This window comes from Brachyistius frenatus, unplaced genomic scaffold, assembly GCF_029030835.1.
Source record: "Brachyistius frenatus isolate BFR_SWC_R1_liver_20210118 unplaced genomic scaffold, ASM2903083v1 Contig_108, whole genome shotgun sequence".
Classification (NCBI taxonomy): domain Eukaryota; kingdom Metazoa; phylum Chordata; class Actinopteri; family Embiotocidae; genus Brachyistius; species Brachyistius frenatus.
The window spans coordinates 443,493-455,998 of NW_027210707.1; the positions used below are offsets into that span (position 1 = coordinate 443,493).

Consider the following 12,506-nt stretch of genomic DNA (forward strand, 5'->3'; position numbering starts at 1 on the left):
GATGCAATATTATATTAATTGTGCAATTTCATCATCGGTGCTAAACTTTTTTTAAAATTTTTACTAAATCAGTTGTCTGCAGCCAGTTAAACAAATTCAACAAAGCAGATTTTATATACAACTTATTCACAATACATTAAAACACAAACTCAGAACGGGTGGCAGAAGAATGCATGGACTTCAACAGGAAATGGACTTTTTTTTTTTTCCTGTATTCCTGAAAAGCGAACATTAGTCGGACAGCAGGGAGGATTCTGGGATGCAGAGGTTGATTTTCTATAAATAGTGAGCTGTGTTTACATTCAGCAGCAGTGCTGCTGGGTCAGCGGTGGAATTATATATGAAATGTACATGAATAAATTATGGCCTTTCAGAGGAGACATGAATTGCTCGTTTCTCTCAGGCCAGGAATGTGCAAGCGCGACTGTGTGTGACGTTGCAGGAGAATCTGCGTGAGAAGGAGGGAGGAAGAGGCGTTAGCTGATAAAATAAAAATAAAAAAATCGGAACTTTCAACTTGAAAGCTTCCACGGGGAAACACCCACATCTACCCTGATCCTGGCGGCACCATCACAAGCATATTTATCCAACAATAGAAAGGAAACAAAAAAATTTAAAAAAAATGGCATTTTACATTCCAGTTTGGTCACATTGCTGGAGAGTGATCACATGAAGGGCATACTTTCTGGTCTATAACATACAAACTATTATACATTGATCACGCTTCTGGTAGTGGAGTCAGAAACCCAGAGGTGATTATATCCAGGAGTATCAAAATGAAAATCAAATTCTATTTATGTTGTCTGTGTGTCTGATGCAGTGAAGCATAATGTACTGACAGAACTGCCTAGTCAGCATGAACTGTGGCAGCCACCATGGCCTGAGTGGGGGGGGAGGCACAAACAGCGACTTACGACTTCACCAACAACACATGGAGCACATAATCTCGATAAAAGGAGACAAAATTGAGCAAAGACTTGAAAGAAAACTGCAGCTAAAACGACTGCACTACATGAATTAGTGAAATAAAAAGGACAAGAATAGTTTCCTCAGTTCAAGAACAGGATCGAGTGAAGAAGAGGAACTGAGGCGGAGGAGGAGCGACAGAGGCCAACCCGCACCAAAACAAAGAGGTGGGAGAGACAAAGAGATGCACAGAGAAAAGGGGGAGCTCGAAGCAGAGCGGAGAGCTGAGACAGTGTGTCTTCAGTCAGCAGACAGACCCGAGATGACTCATAACGCTCAGCACCACTGTTGGTGGCAACAACAAACAGCCTGCCTCCATTTGACTGGCTGACTGAAGCACGCCGTCTGGTATACGCAGTGGTTGGAGGTTTGATCGTTGGTCGAAAAACAGTGTTCAGCAAGGTAAAAAGTATTCAAGCGCAAAAGGGAAACAAAAACAGCCATGTGGAGAAGATCCAGGCTTCGCAACATTTTCACAAACTCTCAAGATCCATCAAATTCAAACCTGCACCGATAAGTGTGATTCAGAAAATTACATGCTGTCCATCAAATCCAATTTTGTTTTCTTGTGTGAAGCATGCATAAATTAACGCACGGCGGCCTCTCTCTCAGCGTAGCACTGCGATTTCCACAATGTAGCAGAACTATCCGTCTACACTCGATGTGTTGGAGCGACGACTGAACAAACGATCCAAAAAAAACCTCTCAAATAAATCACCGAATACAAAGCTGTTTGCTTTGTTACATTTAAAGGTTGGGAAAGTAAAAAGCTAAATTTTATCCTCTCCTTTAATTTATTCTGGGTGAGAACTCCAAAACCATCATTTAAACTGTCATGCAAAGGAATGACATCACCAATACATGTTGTGGCAGATACGATTCAGCGTTGAGATGTTTTGATCAAATTTGTCATAAGGATCTCTTCCAAGTGACCTCAGATAAAAAAAAACATCAAAAGATAAAAACAAATGCTATTTGTATAAATTGAACTCTTAAAACACACAATTAGCCACATACATTAAAATAAACACAAACATAAAATAAAGTACAATTGAAATCCTGCATCTACCACCAACATACAATAAAATACCATAACATTAATATCTATTTATGTCTTTAGTTTCACATGAGAGAATTTGCTTTAACCAAACTCTAATTTTGACTTTGTTAAGACGTACTTTGTGCCTGTAGTTGTTCTCGTATTGACCGAGTGTCTTTCTCTAACCGAACAAAGTCAGTCATAAAAAGCGCTTGTTTTTTGTTTTTCCTTTTGATGTAAGTAATGACATGAACTCTAAAGGCTTCTGCCAGTGGAGTCATTCACAGTCTGCCACCCCCGAGTCAAAAGCACACGCAAGACAATTTCAGTGTCCTTTATTCTGCGCCTTCTGGTGCCTTTCTATCGCACCGATAGCTGCCTTGCTCCAAATGGCTGAGCAACAGCTGACCTGACTCGGGTAAAGTTGGGGTAAACTAAAACCAATTAATCTTTTAATTTTGGAAGAATTTTGATATGGAGAAACTTCCATCATCAACAGCTCCAGGAGGCTGTAAGTGTGTGTGTGTGTGTGTGTGTGTGTGTGTGTGTGTGTGTGTGTGTGTGTGTGTGTGTGTGTGTGTGTGTGTGTGTGTGTGTGTGTGTGTGCGTCATGTACTCTGCATATGGGCAGCTCAGCGGGGGGGTTTCACTCTCTGCTTTTTTTCTCTTGACCATGGAAAGCAAACAAAGAACCACCTAAGCAATGGCAGCTCACCGTGCTCATCATCTCACTCAGCTTTGAGTTGTAATCCTTTGACCGCTGTGAGACGAAGCAAGGAGGCACCGTTTGATTGTATTCGGAGGCTGTTGATAAACTGGAGGTACGATCACAACAGCTCTGAAAGAACAAGCTCCTACGATTAACAGTTCATCCTGTGGGACAGTAATATTAAGAGGTGAACTTCTGTTTCTGATTGTCTAACTTGCACAAGATCAGAGTACTGTTGCTCCTCTTAGCCGCAATGAGTCACCTCAGGTCCCAGATTCAAATCCAAGGCTTCTCAGGGAATCAGGAAGGACCGGCTTTGTTCAGACCGCAGGCAACAGTGGCACAGACCAGACTTGGTGTGTCCAGACTGGTCCTGACATCACAAACCTGCATGGGTTGCTGTGGCAACGGCGTACGTGCAGCTACACTGGTGACATGGAGTGTTGTTGTTGTTGTTGTTGTTTGTCCTCTACAGCGCGAAAACCAACACTTTCTGATGTAGCATGAATTGTGCTCACTATGTCTCTCTGAAAATTACATTGTCAGCGAGTGTCACGTCGCGAGCGACGCAAGAAATGCGATCCGAGCCGGCGGAGCGTCCGGACTGACACGCATCTGAGTGGAATCACATTTCAAACCACCTCCAAATGTGGTTTGTATCCGGATTGCAAAAATCGCATTTCATGTGGGTTTTTTTTTTCTGCTGTTCAGGTTTCCAAAAATCAAACTGGATGTGACAAAAACAATAAAATGGGCTGGCAGTCTGAACATTGCCTTATCCGCCATCACAAATGATAAATATTCTGATATTCAATCACGGCTTTTATTAACATTTTGAGCAAAAATGCCAAAGATTCTGTTTTCAGCCGCTCAAATGTGAGGATTTGTTACACTACTGTACACTTTGTTGCATTTCTGTGTCTGATCTTTGCCACCTCCTCTCCTCTCAAAGGGTCAAACGTTTTCTAGGAAAAACTCTCTGCTGTGTTTACAGTCTCACACTCACCATGTCATCATCAATCTGTCTAACATTATTTCAACACGCGAGCTCACAAACAGCTGGTCTCTCTTTTCTTTTGTTTTTTTGTTTTTGTATTAACCAACACACTTCCGTGTAGCGGCAGTCCAGTAAAACAAGACCTTTCTGCTGAAAGCTGCTCAGCAGCTCCACAACAACAGCCGTGGGTTTAAAGCCTGGCCCGGGGCGTTCACTGCAATAGCAGTTACCGATTTACTTCCCCCGAGAAGATTTCTCCAGGAGATTTGAAGTGTTCTTCCAATCACTAACATGCTTCTCCGACATTTAAGATAACTAGTGCGTTAAGCCATGTCAAGTTTCAGACTTAACAAGAATGTCTGCTTTTATTCTGCTGACATGCATTTTCCAATTTTCGCATTACTTCTGTCATGTGAAAAGATCTTAACTCCAACTTTTTCACAGTGGATGAAAGATCTTTTCCTTGGGTGGTTAACTGACTTCCGAAGCTAGTCCATTCAAATAATAATAAAAAAAATTAAAAAAACTTCTTTTTCTTTTCTTTTTTTTTTAACTTTGTTTCTGTCATTTTTGAAACATTTTGAAATCAGATTTCTGGTCATTTTTTTTCAAAGGAAAGAAATCAAATCATTTTAACACTCGCCTAATGATTATCTCCTTTGAACTGAGGGGACGGCAATTGTTGGATATTATTGTTTTTAGGCAAAAGCGATCCTTTAATTAGTGAGACTTAAGTTTAAAAAGCGCATGATTCATTGGTATTTAGCTTTGGTTGACAAAATGGTGACGGTGCAACTCTATACCTTGTTTTCACAGAAAGATCCGTGTTAACAACTTTGAGGCCCAGCCATTAGTAACACAAGGCCCCGGGGGGGAGGGGCAAATGGGAGCAGGTGAGGCCAAATGTGAATGCGGTGAAGTGTGTTTCATTAGCACACCTGTCTTTCCACAATCCACCCACTCTCTCAAGCTGAACACCCATAAACACACACACAAGAGCCGTCCAAAAACTCTCCGGTCCGTTTCAAATCAGCAAAGTTACTTTTCTTTTAAGCACTCACAGCCTTTATCCTTATACTGCAAATAAATTCATCCACCCAGAGGAATCATTTAATCCAGCATTTACTATCGAGCTGCCTCCTTCTTAAAGCAACTGATGGGCTCTGCCAATAGCAATTTAATGACATTTGCTTCCAATACAGCTCAGCGGGGCTAAAAGGAAAATCACTGGAAGAAAGCAACACTGCAAACTAATGAAACTATTGAAATTACTGAGGCGTAAACTCCATGGTGGAGCTCATCACTCCACTTGTTTCAAACGAAGCCACATAAACTGAAAACCTTTGAAAACAAGGTTGAGGTTTGCTGTTTGTGTGACGGAGTCCGTCCTCACACTGCTGGCATCATTATTTAGTATCAGCCCGTGAAGACACATACCACACACTTCACACACTGCTGCTACACAGACCCACCCAAACACTGCATGCATGTATGTACAGTATGTGTAAGTAGCAGCGGTTTTAAAAGACACAGAGAAAAAGGAAATATAATTTACGAGCAATAATAATCCAGACATAAACTTTCCTTTTCGGATTTGTCTGGCATGAAACAATCATTTTACCAAAGCCAGGTTTGAGCTCTCCCAAGTCCACCACATGATCACACAATCTGAAAATAGGATTTGACACTTGTTCTACAACGGTGCCAAGATTTATTGAAGTTCAGCAGCAGACTTGTACTCTGGCGGAGGTGTGATCATAGAGGTGCTCCGAACAACACTCAAAGATGTGCAGTCGATACACTTCTAGTTATTTAGCAATAAAGCAGCTTTAAGCATGAAGGCTACAACTCCTCTACACCCGAGCCAAGTTTCCGTGTCTGGTTTTCCACCAGCTGATTAAAGTGAACGATCACCATCTCAACAGAGAAACCCTTTAATACAGAGGGATTCTTCGGCCTGGCTCTGATAATTTAACAGCTCAAGAGCTCATCCACTTCACAGAGTCCAGTACAGCTTCTCAACCTAAACATGGTGTCAGAAATACTAATTTACATTAATTTACAAGTCATCAGAAAGACAATTAAACTGTGGTAACACACGGCTTTAAGTTTATTCTATGTGTTATGGTAAAGCAAAAGAATTGACTACCAAAATATGGATACGCAATATATAATTTCACAATAAGAAATGACATTTAATACAAGTTTAAATGTATCTTAATTTTTTTTAAAGGAATGAATTTGGTAGATTTCATGAATCAGGCCTGGTGATTGACAGTAGCAGCTAAGCTAAGACCTGCTGAGAGGAGGTTTTCCAGTTCAAACGTAGCATCGCAGTGCTGTAAATATGTTTGTTTGAGCGGGGGGGAAGGGGAGGGACCCCACTTCTTCACACTGTCACACCATTATTTCTTTTGTGTTGTACCACTTCTATAGAGAAGTGTCATACCAGTCAAATGTCTGCGCTGTGGGAACTAAACCACGGGCTTATCTTCGCAGACATCGTCTAATATTTACTAAAGGAGCAAATACAAGCAACAGAACTGTTAACATCATTTGACTGTACTTTAAATAGCTGGCTACGCCCTGGCTTGTGATATTGTGAACTGCATTTGTTTACATAGTTAAAAAAGCTCCGAGCAGAAAAAAACATGTAATATTATAGACTATTTTACAATTGACTCTGAATGCATCTGTAAAACATACGAGACAAAGTTTAAACGAAACATATCAGTTCTCTTCTCTGAAAGAAGGGCAGGCTTGTAAGTATTAAGGTACGTCAACGCCGAATATATCCGATCATATAACATGATCTCTCCTTTACTAAAAGCTATGTTACTTCCTTATTTACAGTCATTTATATTTTGTATTCTTTGGCAACATTAACACAGTAAGTGAATTTAATACCCTGCTGCCTGAACCCCCCAGTCATGGGCTATTTTTACTTGTACATCTGGTTTTGTGCTTTGCCACAATACTGTGTCATTAACTGCTGTGTAACTATGCAGGTTATCAACACGTCGCAGCACCAGTGGCACAGAGATAAATTCCTGCATGAATTGCATTTGGAGGAGAGAAACCAAAGTGACACACAGTGCCAGGATGGAGACTACAAATCCAGGGACTTTAGAGAACTTTTGTTGTTTGCAGGCTGAGGTCTGCACATCCACCTCAGCGAGCAAACAACAGGAGGAACAGGGACAAAAACAGGATGGTTGTGGCCCAGCAGCTTAAATTTGGACTCTCCAGCCATTTGTGTGTGTGTGTGTGTGTGTGTCTATGCATGTGATCATACAATCATCTTATTTTGTGTGTGTGTGTTCATGTCCTATTGTTTTACACTAGTCCAGCAGAGGAAGACGGTAGAACAGAGAGCTGCAGTGAAACGCGCATGCACACGCACACACACACACACACACACACACACAAAGGAAGTGAGGAATCCTGCATTCCTGGACCACGACTGCGGTGCTGTGCCCCCCCCCCCCCCACACACACACACACACAGGTATAGCCAGAGGAAATTGTTACCGGTACCACATGTATAACTCTTAAGGACATCAGTCTTTACCTACATTGGGAGTGAATGAATGTGTGCATAGAAAGCCTCTTAATGTGGGTTCACGCTGGTGTTTCTTTTATGACGGGGCAAGCATCAAAGTCAAACCCAGGCTTATCTGCAAATATTTATTCAATCATGAATAGGTTCAAGATTCCAGTATGGCTGCATGGCTGATGCCCACTGCTGTGTGTGTGTGTGTGTGTGTGTGTGTGTGTGTGTGTGTGTGTGTGTGTGTGTGTGTGTGTGTGTGTGTGTGTGTGTGTGTGTGTGTGTGTGTGTGTACAGGAAGGTGGGGATTTAAAAAGGGAAATTCTGCCCACAATATGGCCAAATACGTTGTTTAACCATGTTAGTTTTATAATGTCAACTGCATGCCACAAACAACGATGTTGGCCCCGGGATGTTTGGCTGTTCTGGTAAACTGATGTAAAACCAGGATAAAAAGTGAGCAGGCATAGGAGCATTGCTTGTCCCTTATCTGAAGTCCAAAAAATACCCAGATAGCTGGCACATTTCTAAAGCACACACTCTGACTTCAAATTGATTTGTTATTAACTGATCTCTATCCTCTGTGAAGGCCATCGCCTCCTTCTGCTTCCTCAATCTGATGCCACGTACACCATCACCTCGAGAAAATGAGCAAATCTGAAAGAACACAAGTCATCCTGTGTGTTGGCAAACAGTTGGGTGGTGCTGTGTCCTCTGAAGCACACAGAGGGCTATTACAACAGGGCCTCTTACGCTCATCCTTGGCGTTTTGAAGCAGTCGAAATGACAAAGTGGGACTGCAAAAGAAGAGCGAAGTTGCTTCTGCACTCCGCCCACATGAAGCAACAAATCAATACAAACGGTTCCTTTAACGTCAGTGAGAGAAAGCCGGGGCTCATTGATGTCACATATTTTGTTTTAAAGCAACAAAACACCAGTCAGATTGGTTAAAAATAAGCATGCTGGCCGCAATTTACTGGCATCATGTTGCAGGAATTCTGAACGTGGAAGTTTAAATTGAATCACACTGTGGCTTTCCAAAAGGCATTTCAAGCCACGAAAGCGAGAAGCAGCCTAATGCCGCGCTAAACACTGGAAATCAGACAAAGCCGTCACCTCTAATACACAGGAAGCGGGGAGGCTTTCCTCCAGTATCGACATATGGATAATGATTCGTGCTTAGAAACAGTAAATCACGTGTCCGCTCTGTGTTATTTACACTGGCCTGCATCATGAGAAGTCAAAGTGGTCAGCTGGTATAGAGAAGTATTTCTGGAATGTCTCCATCTATTATTGTTTATTTTGTTGGGACATTTGTACACGGCACTATCAATCAAACTGCAGGACTAAATAATAGAAGGTGAAACACTGGTAAGCCACCCAGCCCCAAATGTTGCATTGTCCCTTTTTCACTTGACAGCCACGGGTGTGTCTGTAATAGTTTACCCTACCCCACCTTGCCTTGAGGGATAACTAAAGAATTTCATTAGACTTAGTGGAAATAGAAAGTTGTGGTTCTACTGAGTAGTTTAATTATTACTCCCTCAGTCCTTGCTGTGGTCCTGATGGAAATATCTGAAATTTTGGCGTGATTTTTGCCCTAAAATAGCCCAGTTTATTGGCATTACCCATCAGCATGCAGAATTGGCAGTTTAAAAAAAAATATATATATATATCTCCCTTTCAAAAAAAATAAAAAATAAAATAAAAAAATCAGAAACACCAGTTTACCCAACACAAACTCTCTGGAGGATCAAACCTGTGATCTCTCGGTCAGAAGGGATGTTTCACCATCAGCCGATCCTCCTCCTTCCTTCAGTTTGCAATAGATACAGACCGAGGAGAAAACAAGCTAGTGGAGTTCAGGCTTTGTTTCCTTCTCAAACATTCCTATCCAAGCCACACTTTTTCACACAGTGGTCGAACCAAATATAGGCATCGATGAGGTTTACCAAGTGCACTCGTGTTTAAAAGCACATCCTTTAATCCAGAGGTTTCAGGTTTGAGCACCGTCCTTCAGTAAGCCCCTTTTCTCACATTGAACTGGAGCATCAGCTACAAGATATTTATATAGTTTCTATATATTCGCCTTATCAACGGATACATCTGCAATCTACAAGAAGCATGTTTATGTTGAACAATAGAGTGCTTTAGTCCGTTATAATCGTTTTCTACTGCGCAATAATTAGCGGCACGCCGTTTGTGACAGGTCTGGCAGGCGAGTCGGCGCAGAGCTGCCGGCCTGCTGGAGATATTCTGTCAGAGCTATCAGTCCGCAACACGGCAAGGTACTGAACTTTAATTAGAAACAAACAAGATTAGCTGCAGCGGTGGGGGGGGGGGGGGGGGGGAACACAACAACGAAAACACACACACAAAGAAGAAAGAAATAATGGCATATGCCGGGGTATTTAACGTGCACTTTTGAACTTAATGTGTTCACCAAGTCTCGGAAATGTTTTACGTCTCTCGTCTTTAGGATTCCTGTAATTACCACAAAGAGCCTGGAGGTTAACCAAACATCATCTAGTCCTATTAAAAAGTGTTTAATGAATGTCCGGTCGGCCAAAAACCTCTCACTCCCACAGTCACGTCAGAGTTACTGCTACACAAACACAAACTAAAAGTGTTTAACTTGTGTAATCTGTCTGATAAACTGCACAGAGCCGCCATGCAAATCAACCAGGTGAGGCTGATATAATGTCTCTACGACCATTCAAATGACAAATAACTTTAATAACAGTATGCTTCTGTTGAATTTATACCTTTTGGTGTTTTTTTTTTTTTTTTATCCAATACAGTGTGAATGCTGTTCTCTAGAGGGACTTTACTTGCGTCCGAGATGTTCAGCTGTGGCTTTGTAGCAAACTCACCCTGCATGATGGCATTTCTTTTAATGTCCCAGAGGAGAACTTTAAAGTTTGCTGTATACATTTTGCGTAATATGTGGCAGTCAGATTGGGTGAAGACAGAATCAAATATCGTGACGTTTCTGACTAAATATCTTTTATCCATTTTGTGACGATATATGTAGGGATGACAACTTGTGCTTTCACAAAATGAGATTTTTGATAAATAATAAGGACTGCAGATATATTGTAAAGGGAAAACTTCCAAAACGTGTAATGATGTGGTAAAGCAGAAGGCCAGTGTTTCAAAACGATGAAGTCGTCTTTGTCAGGTTTATCAATGATGATAAATGATTTGAAGTGTATAGTTTTTGACCATTTAGGAGCATCAGTGTTTTATTAGACTAATAGCATTTTCTGGATACAGAAAATTTGCTCGAAAATGTACACGGTTTCCTTTCAATGATTGCGCTATAATATTACTCATATTTTACAACAATATCTTTGCCAGTGTGTTTTTAAGCGTAACGTTAAGATAATTATCCTAAAATGAGGTTTCTAAATGAGGACAAATGAACGTGGAGTGTCGAATCCATTCTGTCAAAGTTGATCAAATAAGTATGTGCTAATTAAACCCTTTAATTGCTATCAAACTTAACGAGTGTTTCGGGGTGCATGCGTCATTCCTCAAAACTGATCGTCCACTCGCCAGCAAACACAGCTGGGTTGTGCTAAAATGTGTGAAATTCAGGAAGTTCACACGGTACAGACAAAAAAGCATGTGCTGAAAAAAAAAACAAAACGATTTGATTCATAGATGTCCAGAAATAAAGTTGCAGGGTGGATGCATGATCCTGAAGAGGTGCACGCAGGCTGAACTCTGCACGACACCGGCTGCAAATTCAGAATATTACATCACTTTTGCCGTGATGCACCTTATGCCAAATCACAGTATTATCCCAAATCGGAGCAGATATCTTGTCATGTCTGCTGGTGACGTAGAGTTGAGCTCGCAGTTCAGAAACTGCCTTCCAGTTTGGGTCCCGGCTGTTTGCTGCCCCGCACGGGGCCTTTGGTAAAGTGTGGCACCAAACATAACAGCTACAACGCAACCTACAGGGGGGGAAAAAATAAAATAATAATCTACATAGAAATGAGCCCCACGGTTGCTTAATAACTTTGGCTTTTTCTTACTTGTGTTTAAAAACGTAAACAATAAGAACAAGCGGTTGATATTGTTGTTGTTGTTGTTGTAGCTCGCGCAGCCCTGAGCGCTCTTAGCTCCAGTGATCCTCAGCTGTCAGTCCCAGTCTGGGCTCACGGCGGAGACCCGTTTCAAATAAATATGGCACAAAAAAACAAAACAACAACAACCCCACTGCTCCTCGGTGACACGAGTAAGTCGTCTCTGCTTTCCGTACGTGTTCCCGTACTCGTCAGCAAATCACTACTCGTTCACATTTTGTCCGTGACGTTCCCACGAAGCCGCGAAACGTCTGGTTTAGCTTCCCGATGCTATCGCGGTTAACCGCATCCGTTGTCGGACAGCTAACAGCTAGAGGTCTATTATCGGACACCTCTCGCAAGCCAAGTCATCCTTTTAACATTCACCGCAACGAATAACACTATTTAGACGATAAACACAAGGCCACGGCGTGGAAACAAGCATCTCGCAAATGTCCCTGTAACTACTCAACACTTCAAAGAGAACCAAGTAAATGGGATTTGTTTGTTTGTTTGTTTTTTTTGTTCGGCAAAATCAAGCGTCTAAACAAGGGGTTTACAGTTAACCCTTAGCTGGGATTTATTTTATTTTTTTAACCAGGGGTATTTTAACCGAAAAAAAGGGGGGGCATTTAGATAACGTCAGCCCACATGTACATAGTGTCCGCAAATAATCGGGAGAAAGGGCCAAAAAAAACAACCACAAACAAGTCAGAAAACATCAGCCTCGGCTGGGTGTCCGATAATGGAACTACGCAACTGTGCTATCCTTCGCTGCAGTTTTTTTTTTTTTTTTTTTACCTTGTACACATCTCCGTATGTGCCGCTTCCTATCCTCTGGATCAGCTCGAAATCCTCCTGCGGGTTCCGCCGGGACAGGTCGACACTGGAGTTCATCATTTCCGCTGCCGATTACGGCGCCGATCGCCCGCGTTTGACGAACTCCGACAACGCTTGAAAAACCAGATATTTTAAGAAAAACATACAGCGTCAGAAAATCCCAGCCCGAGTCCACTGTAGCTCCAACATGGCTTCCACTGCGCATTGAGCATGCGCAATGGACATCATGGCGTACACTCCGTCCAGCTCGAACGAAGGGGGGGGGGGGGGCTGTTGAATTTAATATATTCACGACTGGATTCAGCGGACACGTTTAATGATTAAACTGCAAT

At 41.9% G+C, this 12,506-nt stretch overlaps 1 protein-coding gene across 7 annotated transcripts in view; it reads right to left on the minus strand.

Moving 5' to 3' along the window:
- The window catches only part of LOC138628919 (mitogen-activated protein kinase kinase kinase kinase 3-like), a 38,880-nt gene extending 26,520 nt beyond the window's left edge, over positions 1–12,360 (minus strand). For all 7 annotated transcript variants that reach the window (XM_069712303.1, XM_069712297.1, XM_069712298.1 and 4 more), the window contains exon 1: positions 12,136–12,360. In XM_069712303.1, coding sequence (XP_069568404.1) covers positions 12,136–12,234 — 99 coding nt within the window. In that variant the 5' untranslated portion in view covers positions 12,235–12,360. The remainder of the gene's footprint in view (positions 1–12,135) is intronic.
- Between the last annotated feature and the right edge of the window lie 146 nt (positions 12,361–12,506).